The 17,304-nt window shown below is 43.1% G+C and overlaps 1 protein-coding gene across 1 annotated transcript; it reads right to left on the bottom strand.

Annotated features, from left to right (window-relative positions):
* Nucleotides 1-13,642: 13,642 nt before the first annotated feature.
* Nucleotides 13,643-16,923, bottom strand: LOC140309387 (probable G-protein coupled receptor 21). Its single transcript, XM_072387230.1, has one exon. The coding sequence runs from the start codon at nucleotides 16,146-16,148 to the stop codon at nucleotides 15,078-15,080; it is 1,071 nt and encodes a 356-aa protein (XP_072243331.1). The 5' UTR covers nucleotides 16,149-16,923; the 3' UTR covers nucleotides 13,643-15,077.
* Between the last annotated feature and the right edge of the window lie 381 nt (nucleotides 16,924-17,304).

Genomic DNA, 17,304 nt, shown 5'->3' with positions numbered 1-17,304 from the left:
ATCTAAAAGCTTCGTGTTCCTCCTCCATGAGCTCATAAATTCTACGAACACTTGAGCTTTCATTAGCAGGCAGATTAATGAAATGTAATCAAGCCGTAACTAAGAATCGGCCGTTAGTTCCTGGAAATCCAAAGTGCACGGGGTTATGAGTTTGATAAGAAGCAGGCGTTTGACTGGAAGGCTGACAGGGAGAAACACTTTGTCTCTCTCGTGGCTTTTAAGTTCCCGTGATGATCACTCAAACAGAGACTCTTTGATCTGGTTAACAGCCTCGATACAAACTGCAAATCAAAGCTGGCTCACATGTTTGGAATACTTTTTTGACACGTAAACACGAAGCGTTTCTGAATTCATCCTCTGGTTCTCCTAAAATGGTTTGTTGGAGTTAACAGGAGGCGGCGGCGGCAACAGCTGGAGGTCAAAACGTTGAAAATGCTACCAGAGCGGTGAGGAAACGCTTCAAAAAATGATCTTTTTGTCTTTATGAGCCTCATGTTACATGCTCTCCTGTCTTATTACAGATATCACACACACCTGTGGCTTTAGCACGGTTTCTGTGTGATTCTTAACATTAAAATGAAGCTAAAGGATACAAAGAAAGATTGTTTTGTGGATTTTGAAGACTTGGGTTTGATTCGATTACCTCGACTGATGTTTTTGAGGCAGAAGAAACATGGAAGTTTTCTGACAGAACAAAAGCCCAGTAAGCATGTCTGAACATCAGAGCTGCACCGGCTGCAGTTCGCTTGGCCAATAACGATTTGACACAAAAACATAAGTGATTTAGCGGGTTAAAGGACATCTTCCCCTTTGTGTTCTTCTCTTTTTGACTCGTCTTAAAAGCCATCAACCAAAGTTTGTCCCCAAAACAATGGAATCAAACTCATTATCTTCGGGTTGTTGTCGAGCAGGTACGCACGTGCACGTTGCCATGTATGTGCACGTGCACGTTGCCATGTATGTGCACGTGCACATAAATCAGACTGCTTATTTGTAAAGTTATGCAATCTCATAACTTTAGTGGAGAGTTTACACGCAACAATCAGCGTTTACTGCTCCCTCCGAGGATCAATGCATCAAAGAGGAAATCTTTCAGAGAGCCAACGGCTTCATGCCATTAAATTTGCATTAAATCCTGCATTTTTGTGCACTCTGTGACGTGCTTTTGGATGGTTTAGAGCCGGAGTCGCCCCACCAGGTGGCGACAGTTTTGTAACGTCATTGAACGCAGCCTTTTGCGCTGTAATGAAGCATATTTTTACACGACAGACTGTTTGTGGCTTGTTCCCACCATGTGTTGTGCGTCTATCATCACTGACATAGACCATAAATACAGCCACAGCAGTGGAGAAACAGCTCGGCTGATGGGCACAGCATTGACTTATTGATCAGACCTGCGGTAGTTAACCTCATGCTGACAGCTGCTATTGTAACTCAATCCATGAATCCTTCGTTCATTCCATTTTCAGACTTAAATTAAAACTTAAAAACCTTTTTTTTCCCTTATTTTTGTTCAACTAAATGACCAACCTTGTTCTGATCAAATGAAAAATCACCAGCCGCTCTTATTTATTTATTTATCAATCAAAGTGAGCTGAGAGTTATTTTTGGTCCGTCTACACTGTGTAAGTAAATCTGAACTCTTTTAATTATCACGATTAATTCATATAAAGTACAATGTTTCCTATCATGTTTAACACATTTGATCTCTGTTACATGTTAAAATGTCACTTTTAAGAGTCATTTCATTGATCCAACTTTTTTTCCAAAGTCAATCAAACATGTTCAGTGCAGTTATGTGACGCGTCGGCGTCGTTTTTTCCATCTGGGATTTCATCTGGAACATAATCAGGGAAAGAAGAGAGATTTTTTACAGTGGATTTAATCATCTGACACAAACTGCAGCAGTTACCATCAGCAGGTTAAAATAGATGCTCAAAGATGCCCAAAATGACATCCTTCCACCCTCATGCAGGCCTGAAGAATCCCACGAGAAGGTTGAATGAAATCAGATGTTGGATATCTCCAACCACAGGTGGCAACAAAAACCCTCCAATTCATCTTTCACTTCCTTAATGCACATCATAAAGAAAACGAGGAGATATTATATCGTATGTGCACAGCACACACAGACCTGAGATAACTTCCAGGTCAGGGGACTAGGACCTTCATTCATGTTTTATCTGATTTTTTTTATTTTGGTTTAGGAAGCAAAAACTAAAAGTTGTTTTCCTGACTTGTTGGTTTTTGTCTGAACATGAAATGGACAAATAATGCATGGATATAACTCCACCTCCATCACCTCCACTTGTCCACAACAGCCTGCTTCGGAGAAGAAGTGGTGGTTCCTTCGCTATAAAGAGCTGTGAAACGAATAAAAAGTGTAAGTGAGACAGCCACAGAGAGCCAGTGTGGCTGAGGGAGCTGCAGAATGACAGGAAGTGAGCTTAAACAGCAGAAAGGGAAGCTGAGGAAGTCCAGCGTTCTCTATCAGATGTTCCCGCCTCAGAGCTCTGACCAAACACCGATTGAGCTGAGATGCATTTATCTGGGATCCCGGGATCAGATTTAAAGATCTATGAAGTAAAACTATGTCAGAAAGTTAGTTCAGCTGATTTCAGCTCAGAATTAATGATGCTCGATGTGTCGTGGTGATGAAATGATGAGTGGTCCTCATCTGTCCTACTTATGTTTATGTTTATGCATTTAGCAGATGCTTTTATCCAAAGCAACTTACAGGTAGGCATGTAGGGTAAAGACCCCTACCGGAGGTAGTACCTTTCATGATTTGAACTCAGGTCTCCCACATGGAAGGTGGTAATCATACCACTACACTATCCAGTCCGGTATTAACTGTCCAGAAGCCGTGGTCGGTGCCTGAAAGGTGTGGACACAGATGGTTGTGCCCGGTCCAGATAAACGCTCCACAGTAGAAAGGTTACCCGATGGTCCACACAGAAAAGGATTATTCTGCTTTATGAGCACATTATTACTTAATACAAAACGCCATCAAATGTAACAAGAAGCAAAGTGAATCACAGGACTGTGAGTGAGTCCTGAGAAAAAGAAATGTGAGGCGACATCGTCTTGGTCAACAGAACGTTTTGTTGCTGCAGATTTTCTTTCAAAGCAATTGAAAAGCTGGATTTTTCATCAGATTTTGTTCATCTGCTGCAGATAGTTTTTTAAACTTGTCCCGTTTGAATTTCATAAAGCATTAAAAAAAAAAAAAGCTTCATAGTTTGAACACATCCAATCCAGTTAGTTTAGTCCTTCTTTGGACTTTAGCCACATCGGAGTATAAAAACTACATCAGATAAAAGATTTCTAGATAGTCTAGATGTCTTTCAGCTATTTTCACTTTATCCCCGTTTCCTCTGAATTCTGCATCCGAGCTCATGCAGAAAGAGGAGTTCAGCAGCATCTAACTGGACCAAAGTGGAATTTGTCAATAGGTTTAATGGGCTGCAGCTTAGCAAATAATTGCCCCGTTCTACCAGCCAAACTGCAGCAGAACCATGTGTTCATGTTCGAATATGAGATAAGAACATGTAAACATGGCTGTTACACAGAAGTGATGACACAGCAGAAATATGCTGAAAGCATGAGCCTGCAGTTTATTCTCAGTGGGACTTCTGTGTGAAGTCTGCAGAGAATTACCGTTTAATGACCTTCAGCCTGAAAAACGGCATTAAAGCTGCCCTCCTTTACTCATTACTCACATTCTCGGGCCTGTTTACTCGGCTGGAGTCTTTGTGTATACGATGCATGCCTCTCTGTACATGCATGTGCGTCTGTGTGTGGGTCCTCTGGGCTCCAGGCTCGTTTCCTCTGCTCTAAGAATAACTGGCAGCACGACCAGGCTGTTTCCACTCGTCCTCCTTCGTCCTTCTGACTGCAGGCAGCACCCCCACCTGCTTATTGCTCAAGTTGCCAAACATGCTGAGCAACAGCACAGCCACTCACAGGACCACACTCCATAAGCATCCCTTTTTTCATCAATATATAAACAACTAAAGACACCAGTTTATGGTGTAAACTACCAATACCAGCAGCAGCATCCTCACAAATGGCATATTTTAAGCATCACAGCTGCAGCTTGCAGTTGTTTCCTGAATATTATCAGAATAAATCCATTGTTTTTTTTTTGTTTATAAAATGAAAAATGATCTGTCTGTGGCTTTAAGTCCCAATTACTTAATGTTTCACGTATTTTAGCTGCTAAAAACACAAAGAATCAACAAATCTGCTGTCAATTCCTTCTTTTTTTTGTTTATCACCAAATATATTTTTCATTGCATATAAAGAGATCTGCAAAGGGTGTCCTCAGCATAACTTAAACATGAAACTAACAGATCAGGACAGGGAAACGGCCCTAAATTAGGTCCATTCTTCCCCAATACATGCCCGCCACGGCTTAATCCAATGGAAAGCTTCTACACAAATTAGCCAGAATTCACTCTATAATAAGTGATGCCTGCAACAGATACAAACAATCTTCTGACAGTCATATTCATATGTTTTGGTTTTGTCCCTGATTGCCAATGTTTTTGAAGTCTTTGGAGGGACTTCTGGTCATGTAGTCCTTCCCAATCCATTCTCAGCCATTCGACATCCCCTCTGACACTAACCTCTCTGTTGCTTCAGCTTTCACGACCCTGATATCTGAGAGAAGGACCTGGCTGGACTGAAAGCTGGATTTATCCACTGGATAAAGACATTTCTCAGTGATCTGAAGGTATTCCAGGTTATACTGAACAAGTTATGTCCTTTAGTTTATCTCCAGATGTGTGAGAGAACTATGTTTTGATCCTCCCTCAAAGAGGAGGACACACAGTTTATCTCCAACAGCTATTCTCAATTGTTGCTCGTTTTGATGACAGGTAACTGGGGGTAAATAGCCACTGAGCTCACCAAAAGGGAAGGCTGGAGCATTTGCAAAGTCTCCATCCCTGAAAACAGACCGTTAAGAAAGAGGTGTCAAAACAGGGTTAATACACAGTGCTTAAACCAACCGGTATTTTGACCAAAGTCTGTGTCACACATCTCAAAAAGTTGTTACAAATTGGTTTAAAAAAAAAAAAAAAAAAGGCATAAAAAGATGCAAATGTAATTTATTTCTACAGCCCTTTACAACGATCCATTTCGGTACCAAAGTGCTTTACAGCAGATGATAAATAAAGAAAAGAATAAGTACAAAACAATAAAATAACAGTAAACGCAATAAAATACAGCAAAATTGAATAAAATAATATAAAAGTGTCACCATATTACTGGGTATTAAAAGCCATCTGAAATAAGTATGTTTTTAGCCTAGATTTAAAGAGGCCCAGGTCAGAAATAAGAAGCATCTCAGGGGGGGGGGCTTATTCCAGAGCCTGGGGGCAGCAACGGAAAAGGCTCGGTCACCCCAGGGCTTGTATTTTAACCTGAACACTTACAGAAAATGTTGATTTGTTGACCTCAGAGCTCTGCCAGGGTTACAGTTAAAAGCTCAGATAAATACGATGGGGCCATTAAGAGCTTTAAAAACAAATATTAAAAGTTTAAAATCAGTTCTATAAAGGACAGGAAGCCAATGAAGGGAGTTAAGAACAGGAGTGATACGTCTGTTAGTGCTGGTTAAAAGTTAGATGTCACCTTTAGCTGCTACACGAGCAGAAAAAGTCGAGCAAGGAGATGCTGCTTTATCACAACAGCGGATGTGTTCTTCTCAGAAGAATCTGCATCAGCTGAGCACAACTCGCCGTCATATTCAGATAACGCCAGAAAAAGCAGCAAACCAGTCAGGTACTGGGGTCCAGGGACCTATCCTAAAGAGCCTCTGTTGTACCCCCAAAGCCTCTAAACATTTTCTTCTTGTACTTTTCACTGAAAAAAGTATTGGGCTCTTTCCAGAGTACTTCTCACAGCGAGCAGAGCACCACTTTTTATAGTGGTGCTCGGGTGTTTTATGTTCTGCACACAGGTCTGCAAGGGGAGTTCATTCAAAGTTCAGCGATACACAGAATGAGTTTCCCTGAGATATTTAACATTTAACTGCTGCAAGGTGCATCAGAAGCTAAAGTATGGAGCAAGGTTACAGTCATAACTTCCCCTTTCAGTCATGAAGACATGAAAGGATTGAACATTTCAGATAAATGCGTCTTGGGTTGATCTGCCTCATTCTGGCATGTTTGGTTTCCAGTGACATCCAGAAGTAAGTAAAGAAGTTCAAACTGAATAATGTGTTATTATGAAAGAAATGTTGGCGTCTTTTCCAGGAAAGGCGCCGTGCAAAAAGCTCCATCACTGCACCCAAGACTGAAGAGGAAATGCTCGCCAACATGATTACTGTAACCTCATTACAAACGGAAAGCTGCCTCACTGTACTTTCCAGCTGCTACAAAACGCATACGAGACAGAATCAGAAACATCACACCCGATGTAACAAACTGAAAAGCACGGTTTCAGAGGGAAATATTTCAAATTAACTTTCATTAGATGAAAGAATTCACCAGTTCAAGGAAGATAAAAGGAGGATAAAATGATTCCCGTGTTACCCGGTTATCTCACAGACAGGATGTTCATTTAGGAGGAAAAATCACAACCTTTCTGTTGATCCTGAATACTCAGAAACCATAAAAGTCAACGCTTTAATCAAAGCCCAACAAACATGGAGTGAAAACATGAGCCGGAGCGGCCGGTTCTACGAACAAAGACTGTACACAGCAGAGGGTTTAGCACCATGACGTCACCACTGGTGGCAGAGCGGCCATTTTGGCTCCTGAAGCTCAACTTTCAGCTGCTGCCGTTGGTCAGAGTTTGGACAAATACACCTCATCAGCCAACTCTGTTCATTGTTCTTAGCCTCCATGCAAGATTCTCCAGCGTTTTCCTTTGGCCTGATCTCCCGTTGCCGATCCTGCCCGCCTTTGACTAACCTGCCCCATAACTGCCAACCTGTCGTTCTCCCAGTAAACTATTCTGCCTTCTGTCTCTGACCACCATCTCGGTCTTTTCCCTTACTGGTGTGGCGTTCTGTTGCTAATGTACGACAGGTTTCACATCTCAAGAGACTCTGTGATTAAACCTGTTTTTGGACCGCATACATATTGGTTGTTTGCTGAAAACACAACTCAAGAAGAGATTAAAGACTATAGAAAACAATCCTGAGGTTTGGGTTACTGCAGTTGGGTCCTCACACACCGTTACACATTTAATACGTGTATCCATATGCTAATTAGCTATGTGCTAATTAGCGATATGCTAATTACGATGGATGGCACATTTTAGACGGAAAACATTTGTTTGGGAACGTCTACTGAACCTGTGGTAAAACACTACTTTTAGTCAACTCCAGTTAAATGATCTTCATTTGATGCTGACATTATCAGCATACCAGTTCCCCGACTTTACTCCAGGTCTGCTGCCTTCTTACAGACTTTGCTTCAGATGTTATAGATATTTAAAATAAGCAATCGGCCCTTCTGATCTGTTTTTTTTGGTGACAGCTGACCAAATTATTTAGGATGAGTATCAGCTGATGATGCTTAGAAACGACCAATTAAAGCACAGTTAATGGTCATGAGTTGTTTGTATGTCCGCAGATCATTAAAAGGGGATGTGGCACAGTGCTTTGTGCCCTTCTGCTCTGCTGGATCCTAAAATAATCATTCTTCTCAATAACTGGAGCTCAGATTTCACTCGGCTATGAAAAAATGTTTTAATTGAAATTATAGAGACAGAAATGCAGCAAATCATCAAAGTTTTAGGACATGAAAACTGTATCTTTATTTGATAAATTATAAATACGTTTAGACTTGTAGACTCTTCTTTATCGCCCACATTACGGCTAAATTGTGCCTTATTTAAGTTTAAGTCTCTGAAATTTACACTTGTTGGAAACATGACAAAATTTAAAGTAAATCAGCTAAATGGGGTATAAATTACATCAATGTTCATCCTGTAAAAATGGTCACAGATATCTCCTGAAATGTCTTGTTGGTTGGGTGTCGGCACCATTATCTCACATTCACACAAGTTGTAAAAACAGCGAGTTTTGCTTTTTATGCCAGCAGGAAGCTCATTTGTCAGCTCTCACATTGGGAAATGACTGTGTGTTTGTGAAAGAAAGCAAAGCCAAAAAGTTCCAAGCAAAGCACAAAAAACATCTGATCCACCTCTAACCTACACCCCCACCTCCTGCCTCCTCCCGCTCCCAGTCCTGGTCCAAATTTGGCACTGTTGGCCTCTGTGAAAAGGCATTTCCTCTTGGGGATGGAGGCTCTGGGTAACTCTCACTGCGCTGCGAGTCGAGACAACGCTGCGATTTTCCCACAGGAAAATAAAAACATAAACTCTGACATAACATGTTTTTGATCAGGGGATCAAAGCTGCGAGAGGACAGGCTTCGTGGGACCAGTGGGTGCCACACAACAAACCCAATGAGAAGGAAAAGTGCCCTCCATTAGGTCTTTGGAAATAACTCGGAGATACAATCACAGACTCAGAATCGCAAATTTTTCCTGTTTGACTTAAAGCAAAAAGAAAAAAAAAGTGTACAGTCAAGAGTTCACGAATCAGCAGGCGGATAAACTGAAGAGAAATGAGGAAAAGAAAGGATGTGGATGAGTCTGGTTGGGTTTAAACTGTGGAGAACGCTGGCCGAATAAATGAGTAAATTATCCGTTTGTTACCCGATTAACAGCTTTTTCATTGATTCATTTCAGAAACCAGAGTTTGGACCTTCTGTAAAGGTAAAACAACTGTTGTGCAGGATTTTGTAAACTGGTTTAGTGTTGGCAGCCGATCAAGCTGCATAATAAAAAATATAATCCAGTTGGCTGCAGTCAAAGCACCAAACCTGCTTTGGGTTTTTGTTCTTTCAGCTGCAGTCCTGCTGGTGTTCAGGAACCAAAGGGAATTCCTAAAGAGAGAACTATTCAACTGAAACTGATGCAGCATCGGAAGATATCAGATAAATCATTTTATCTCCACTGATTTTATTCAAATCCGACTGACATCACTTCCAAATGTTATTAGGTCCATTAGTACAAGCTTGCATGGTTTCATTAGTCTAGGTTTTAGCTAAGCTCAGCTGGAGAGGAGCCAACTGTTTTTAATGCACTGATCGGAGCTACAATGGTAAAGAACTGCAAGAGAACCACATTTGTGTCACTGTAAACTCAACATTAAACCCCCTGAGCCACCAACACTGCTTCACAGCTCAGACTGCAGAATCAGGAGACTTTTCTTGATCTAAAAGGTACTTTATGGGCATTAGTTTTCTTTGAGCTCTGTGAGAATATGCTGCATTTTGGACTATTTTTCCCTCTAACTTCTTCTGTTTCACTCCATTTGTGAGAGATGGACATTGCCTGCTGCCAACAATTTTACGCTTAGTGCAATAAAAACAAGTGTTGATAGATATCAAAGTGGGGAAAAATAGACCAATTTTGACCCAAAATGACAGAGTCAGGCCAAAATCCTGGAGTCTGTAGGCAGAGGTGGGGACTGGAGGATAAGAGCTCTGCTGAAACAGGCCGTTTCCTGCTGCAGGTGCACAAAAGACGAAGCAAAAAAAAAAACCAATAATGCAGTCTCTGACAGTCTTCTCTTGGCTTTTCGAGGCCGTGTTTCATAATCCCAGCACACTCTCGCTGAACTACTCCACACGGCGCAGTGGTTCATCGTACTTTCTCCTCATGTGAGCCTACGGCAGCGAACGCAGCCACGTCATGTGAGGGCAGCAGGAGCGGCGGCTCGGCCCAGAAACAGAACAGTCATGTGAGCCGAATAAAACCGACTGCGCCGAGGGACACGGTGGCGACTGAGCGGGGGAACGTGTTACATGTGGAGGGATTACAGTCATCACTAAAAACCACACCTCGCTTTTCACGGGCTTAGGTTCACATTTTGGCCCGACCACCTTTCCTGTTGCAAGAGGAGAGCTGCAGCTCCTGATTTGCATGAATTTCTCTGAATCTGGCCCCTCTCTTGGAACCTGTGTGGCTCTTCTAAGACAAACTGCTCCCGTAACCCCCCACTTCCACTTAGAAGTGGAGGAAAGGAAGTTCTTTGATCCATGCATCTGATGATAATACCTCCTGAATGTGGTCTTTTGGAGATTTTCCAGACACGCCCATTAGGTGGAGAATCTGAGGTAAACCAATGGTCTGCTGGAGGTAATATTTACAGTCATTGTAACGCTCTCTTTCATTTCTAAAGGTTTACCATAACCGGTCCTAACTAGATGCTGAAATTAGGGAAATACAACCGCAGCCTCTTCTCCCTAAAAAGAACATGGCAGCACAGCTTAGGTTTGCAAAGCTGCATCTGAACAAAGCTCAAGACTTCTGGAACAATGTCCTTTGGACAGACCAGAGCAAAGTGGAGATGTTTGGTCCTAATGCACAGCAGCACGTTTGGAGGAAACCAAACACAGCATATCAGCACAAACACCTCATAGCAGCTGTCAAGCACGGTGGTGGAGGGCTGATGATCTGGGCTGGTTCTGCAGCCACAGGACCTGGGCACCTTGCAGTCATTGAGTCCACCATGAACTCCTCTGGATACCAAAGTATTCTAGAGTCAGATGTGAGGCCATCTGTCCCACAGCTAAAGCTGGGCTGAAACTGGCTCATCAACAGGACAAAGATCCCAAACACAGCAGCAGATCTACAGCAGAATGTGTGAAAAAGAGAAGAATCAAGGTGTTGCAATGGTCCAGTCAGAGTCCAGACCTCAGCCTGAATGAAATGCTGTGGTGGGACCTTAAGAGAGCTGTGCAGAAACCAATGCTGCAGGCCAACTTCACTGCGCTACTTTCTTACATCAGGTCTTATGTCTGAATTAAATATACGGCAACAGCATGATATCACTGTAAGCTCCTCTCCTTCAGAGTGTTTTATTGTTCAGTTTTCTACGTGGTCCTGCTGGTAAAGAAGAAGCCCGCCATGAAATCTGGAGACAAGTTGCATGGGAATATTTTTGCTTTGTGGTGAAACGTTTTAAAAACTAAGAGAACGATTTAGCTACAAACTCATGTTAAAAAAGGTAAGAACTTACATTTGGTCATAAAAACTATATATGACGACAAAATAATACTGAGATGCTTCTGAAACTGCAGTTTATTCCTCTCTGAAATCATTCCAACATGCTTGAAAAAGGATAAAACTGAAAATCTTCACAGTTTTGATTTGAACGACGTGTCCACGGCTGCAAGATAACAGGACTATCGAATAAATCCAATACACAGAAAACAGAACATCCCGTTTTAATCAGTCACACCTCCTTATTTACAATAATCTGCAGAAGAGTTTCAAAGTTACATGCAGATTATCAAACAGCTCGGCCAGAGTTACAACATTGAAGCCCTTTCATTGAGATTTTGATCCTACTGTCAGTGTTTTGCGGTGGTTGTAAGAAGACTCCCAGCTGAGCAGCAGGAAAAGCAAAACCGCACATAACTGCATCTGAAACTGGGGCCTTTGATGCTGCGCTGCATGAGAAATATTAACCCGATTGTGCGGCTTTGATTTCGTCCCCACAGCAGCAAAAGAAGAAGGCGAGAAGGTTTTCAGCAAGTCACTGTTGATTTGTGACATGACCTGTGGAAAACAGGAAATCTTTGTCTTCATTACGTTGGTTGTGCAACAGCGTTAGGATACAAAGACAAGGAGTACAGTCAGTACATTTCTCTCAGTAGCATCACGAGACATAAACTGAACCAGACTGAAGCAGAATCATGCACAGAAAGTCTGGTGACGGAGCATTCTTCACAATAAATGAAGCAGGGGTCAAACATGACGACATTTTGCTGGAAGTTAACATTTTCATAGCAGGTTTTGTACACATAGAACATACCGGTACATAGAAATATGCTGTAGAACATCACATGTTGGGGGGTCAGTGAATCCCCACGAAAGCCCGTTTAAAGAAATATCTCCTGACCTCTGACCTGTGAACCCAGTCGTGAAAATGCATGCACGTGTCTCTATGAGATACCAATTCCTTGCATCAACTTTCAGTCATAATTACACATAAATGTGACATTTACTCTCCCAGTCCTGGCTGGAACAGCTTTTTGATAATATAATGGGTGAGATATTTATAACCAAATGTTTGGAGGAGCCCTGGAGATGAGCTGCAGCTGAGGAAAAACCAAAGGGATGCAAACCAAAGGGATTCTTCTGTTCAGGGCGGCCAGCTGAAACTGCACAATCAGCCAATCTTTGGCACAAGTCGAACAAAGAGAATCGTTTTTAATCCGTTCCTCGTAGGGGTGATTCTCACGAAACTGTCCTAACTTTTGCAAAAACAAATTTAGGTCAATTTTGCTATTATTTTCTCTTATTAGTATTAAGCAGGGTCTCAATTAACTGGCTCAATTAAAATTAATGATCAATACACGTTCTTTAATACTGCAGAATTTCTGCAGAAATGTTCATAGAAGGCATGTTCAAAGAGAATCGTTTTTAAATCTGTTCATACAGCTAAAACGGGTCAATTTAGAAACGTGGCACCTGTTTTTTTTAAAGAAAATAAAACTAAAATAGTTCAAAATAACTTAAAAACACCACAAAAGTCTGTTAAAGTGTTAAAGTGTCTAAAATGCTGTGATTGGAAGAAAAAAAAAAAAAAAGATCGTTTCCTGCTTTGTTCTGGTGTTTGTAAAATGTTGCATTTTCGGTTTTTGCACATCAGGGCCACCATAAGTTTAAAAGTAGTTTGACCCCCAAAGAAATCATGTGCTCTCCACTTCCATCGGCAGTTGCTGCCACTTTTATAACCTTTTCCAGTCAACAAGCCTGGCCTAGTTCAACAGATTCAATTCAGTTCAATTTAATTCAGTCATTTATGCAGCATTAAATCATAAGTCGAGTCACCTCAGGACACTTAACATTGTGATGTCTTGACCTACCTCTAAACAGGGAAATTCTTTAGCTCCCTCTTGAACAGTGTGGAAGAAATTCTCTCATTAAGACTTTGTCACAGTAGAGTTCAGCCTCTGAGGTCTCAAAGTTCATCTTTTACACAACAGTCGGAAGAAAAAAACCAAAGAAAAAGCATGTTTTGCTAAGGCTAAGTGCAGCTAGCTTTGTTGGGTTGTAGTGGTATTTACCGACAAAGACAGCGAGGCATCGAATTGTTCTGGTTCAAACCGTCGGTAGGCACAAAAGTCATCGAAGTCGGTTCCATTTTAAACAAAAAGCCACGACTGGCTGCGTCTAAACAGCCGCAGAGCAACAACAAGGGATATCGTCATCAATAAGAGTCATCGGTGATGGGCTCAGATTGGTTTTACAAGCATCTCGAGCAACATTTCCAAAAGGAGCAAAAACGTCCAAATTTCTGTTTAATGTGAGTTCTCCCTGCGTAAGGAAGCACTGAATAAATAAGATACACATCAAATGTTAACAATAGAGTGCAGAAACTGTGTCTTAGATTTAGTTCTAAGCTTTGCATGCTGTTTTCATGGAAATCACATATTTCAGAGGGTAAAAAAACACATCAGATGCTAAACTTTTGACCAAATACTGCATTTTAGAGGTTTAGAAACAACACTTCCACCCAAGCTGTCACAAAAGTCACCGACAGAGTGCACGGAAGACCGAATACGCCTGCATGGTTTCTTTTTGCCGTATTATCTTCCCATGCAGTTTCTTTTATTTCCCCCTTCTTCTTCAACCACAGATACTTCAAAATAAGGAGCAAGACGCTCTGAGAAGTGTCACTTTAACACGACTTCAACAACAGACTCGACATCTTTAAGGTTATCCTTCGGTGTATAAAAACACTTACTTTGAAATTAAAAAGCTGAATCGGTTTCAAGTGCAGCACGTCTTTGCTGTGACAAATTACCTCACACAACACGACACTTCTACAGATTATACTGGGGGTCTGCGGCAAACCTGGGGCCACAAATCTTCATCTGGGCCCAGTGTATCTACTCAAAGGCCTGAAGCCTCCGACCTCGTCACCCTAAGATGAAAATGAACCCCTTTTCTTCAGCTTCACACTGATTCGAGCAGCAAACAGCAAGCTGCTTCCGAGGCTGAAAACAGAGACACGAGCAGGAAAGTTACAATTACAGTGAAGTTAGTTTTTGCACCAAAGCCAAATCCGAGGATCCTGGCAGACAGCAGTTTCCTTATCAACACTAAATGCACCAACAGTCATGAGTTGATTACCGTATCTTCAACAAACAACGCAGCTTTATTTAAGAATCGCATATTATTATCTACACCAAAGGCAAGCAGCTCAGAGGATTAATAAAAAACTGCCAATAAACCTGAGGATGAATGAAAAAAAAAGAATATATCTCTCCAAATAAATACTATTTATTGTTTCTCTAACAAGGATACAACACTGCCGAGATCAGTTATCACCGCAGAAAGTAAAATCAATTCATAAATCAGCATTTTCATGTGAACTCGAGACTGTGTAAACATATTTCCCACTAAAAACAAACCTCGAGAGAGAAGAATCCTTCAGATAAAACACATTTCTGAGAAATTAACCGTCACGCACACAGCAGGCTGATTATCAGATGGTTTAAAGGTTGAAGGAGTTTTCACAAACAACCAGTTTCCTTTGGGAGTCAGATCAGCAGCCTCTTTCAAGTGTTAAATATTTTTTTGCAACATCTAACTCTATCCCAAAAGAGACTTTATAGATGTGTCAGTCAGGCTAGAGATCAAATATTTTTTGCTTCTCAGTGGATCGGACAGCGCAGGTCACACTGTGCTTTCCTTTTTTTGCATCTGGGGGTTCTTAAACAAGTGCAGGCAGAAGTGTTCTCTTAATCTTCTGAATCTTTTGACTTCAGTCTTGATCAGAATCAAACTTCTTTACTCCACGTCTTCAGCTTGCAGCCATAAAGCAGCATTCCCCTGCGAGCATCCAAACCAGTCCCAGCAGGAACTTTTCCACAAAAATCTGCCTTTGAAGTGACCAACAGGCAGCAGCACGGGCACCTCTCTGCGATCCGTGCAGAGGGTCCTCCACACATTTCACTGCGGGACCTAAAAGACCTGCGCCACGCTTCGCAGCTGAGAGCAAAGAGACCGAACCGAATCGATCCGAGTCGCGTCTCACACTTGGCATCGAGTGTCTGTTCGCAGACTCACGGGTGCAGGAGGCTTTCTGGCGTCCGTGCACTTCAGGCAGGATGGAAACAGCGGGCTAAAGAGACTGCCGAGACCTTTCCGGAAGACGCTGTTGGACAGGCTGTAGATCAGACAGTTGCAGAAGCTGTTGCTTATTGCCAGCCATGTGGTCAGGAAAGATGCCACCATGTGGTGATACAGCCCAGCACTCTCCAGGAGGAAGTAGAGGATGTAGGGCATCCATAGCACATAGAAGACACTGGTGATGCGGAATAGCACCATGGCGTAGCGTTTGTCTGTGCAGCCCTCACAGCGCTCCCCTCGTTCGCCTTTTTTGCCCTCCGTCTGTGAGCTGAAGCGGGCATGGCGCTGAGTGATTTCCCGCGTGTGCTGCCGGCAGATCCGAAATATACTCCCATAAGTGAAGCAGACAGTCAGGGCAGCCGGCGCGTAGAGCAGCGCCACGATGAAGGTGCTGAACCCCGGGTTGGTCTTCCACGAGTTTGCACACCACTGAAAAATGTCCCCGTGATATCCCGGCTTCCCCCAGCCAAAGAAGGACGGCAGGAAAATCAGAGCCGAGTAAACCCAGATGAGGACGATGCACACCCTCAGCCGGCATGGCGTCACCAGCGTGGCGTAGGACAGGGGACGGGTGATGGCGATGTACCGGTCCACACTGATGCACGCCAAGGAGGCCATGGAGACGCTCTTCAGCACAGAAACCATGTAGCCAAACACCTTACAAGTGAGCTCCTCGTTCAGGCCTCGGAGGTAGTGCAGGAGGGACAGCGAGGGCACCAGACAGCTAACGCCGACCAGCAGATCGGCGTAGGCCATAGTCTGGATGAAGTGGCTGGTGGTGTGGTGGTGCAGCAGTGGAGCGCAATGGAAGACAAAAATCACCACCAGGTTACCGGCGATGATGAGCACAGTGAGGAAGAGGATGATGGCCACCTCCAGGAGGCAGGTATCCAGGCTGCGGGAATAACCCACAGCGCCCAGCAGACAGAACAGGGGAGAACCGCTTTGGTTCGCATCAGAGGAAGAGTTCATGTTTGGACTGGATCGGGGAGGGAGGAGGGGGCGGTTTCAGCTCGACTCAGCCATCATCTTACATCCAAAGTCTCTCCTTTACTTATTTATTTTCTAAATCCTGAAGTTGCTTCCCTGTCTGCTGCTCCAATAGCAAAGCGGGCCTCCTTTTCCTTCTCAAATCAGCATCTTTTCCCCCTCAGCAGTCAGGGAGCCTGTCCTTAAATTAGCAGTAATCCATGGGTGCATAACAAATGCAGCCAGGCTCTGCTGCTGCTGCTGCTGGGATATATTTGCATGAGTGCAACTGCAAGAGGAGAAAAAAAAAATGCCCACCATAGAAAAAGAGATGCCAGTCTGATGCTGCAGTGCAACCCGTCCTCCCCTTGCAGCTGCTTCTCATACCCCCCTCCCTCGTCTACAAATCCTGAGGTAAGCACTCTGCTTCAGAAAGCAGCCACCAAAAAAAACAATAGCCCTCCACTTTCACTCTTCAAATACCAGCAAAGGGGGAAAAAAAAAGGAGGGAAAAACAATTCCCGGCAGCTCCAATGTTGTCAATTCTTCACGCCGACTGTGACGGCGCCCTGAGCAAACAAAGTCAGGTCAGTCCACACGGACATCTTCAGGCTCACAGAGCAGGGCTCCTGTAAAAAGATCCGTTCAGACGTGATGGCTAATGTCACCGGGGTCTCTTCTTGTGAGGTGGAGAGGCAGCTGGCTGACTTCCAGAGTGTGGGTGCATGGGTCCGTTTGTGTGAATAAGAGAGGAAGAGGTAGACGGCGAAGTGCCGCTCCTCTCTGCTGTAGTGGCGGTGTAGTGATGATGCAGCGCAGCCAAAGCTACTTTCCTCTCCTCCCCCTGCTCGCTCTTTCCCTCTCTCACTTACCCACACCGTGCTCCCTCCCCTCCACTAACTCTATAACACACACAAACCCAATTTTACTCCCTTCCCCTTTGTCCATTTTCTCTCTCACTCTCATTTTCACTCCACCCCCAGCTTTTCTTTTTTTCTCTTCCTTCCAAGTGTTTTTTCTTGAACCCACTGATACTGTGTCATTTATGTGGCAGAGCTGCTCTAAACTAAGCTAGCATCCCAGATAGGATGAGCTAAAAATGTCAAGGAATTTAGGATAAATAAGATGGTTCTGAACAAAAGAAATGCCAATGTGTGGC

The sequence above is a fragment of the Leuresthes tenuis genome, unplaced genomic scaffold (assembly GCF_036924035.1).
Source record: "Leuresthes tenuis unplaced genomic scaffold, fLeuTen1.0.hap1 SCAF_6, whole genome shotgun sequence".
Classification (NCBI taxonomy): domain Eukaryota; kingdom Metazoa; phylum Chordata; class Actinopteri; order Atheriniformes; family Atherinopsidae; genus Leuresthes; species Leuresthes tenuis.
This window is presented reverse-complemented; position numbering and strand designations above follow the sequence as displayed.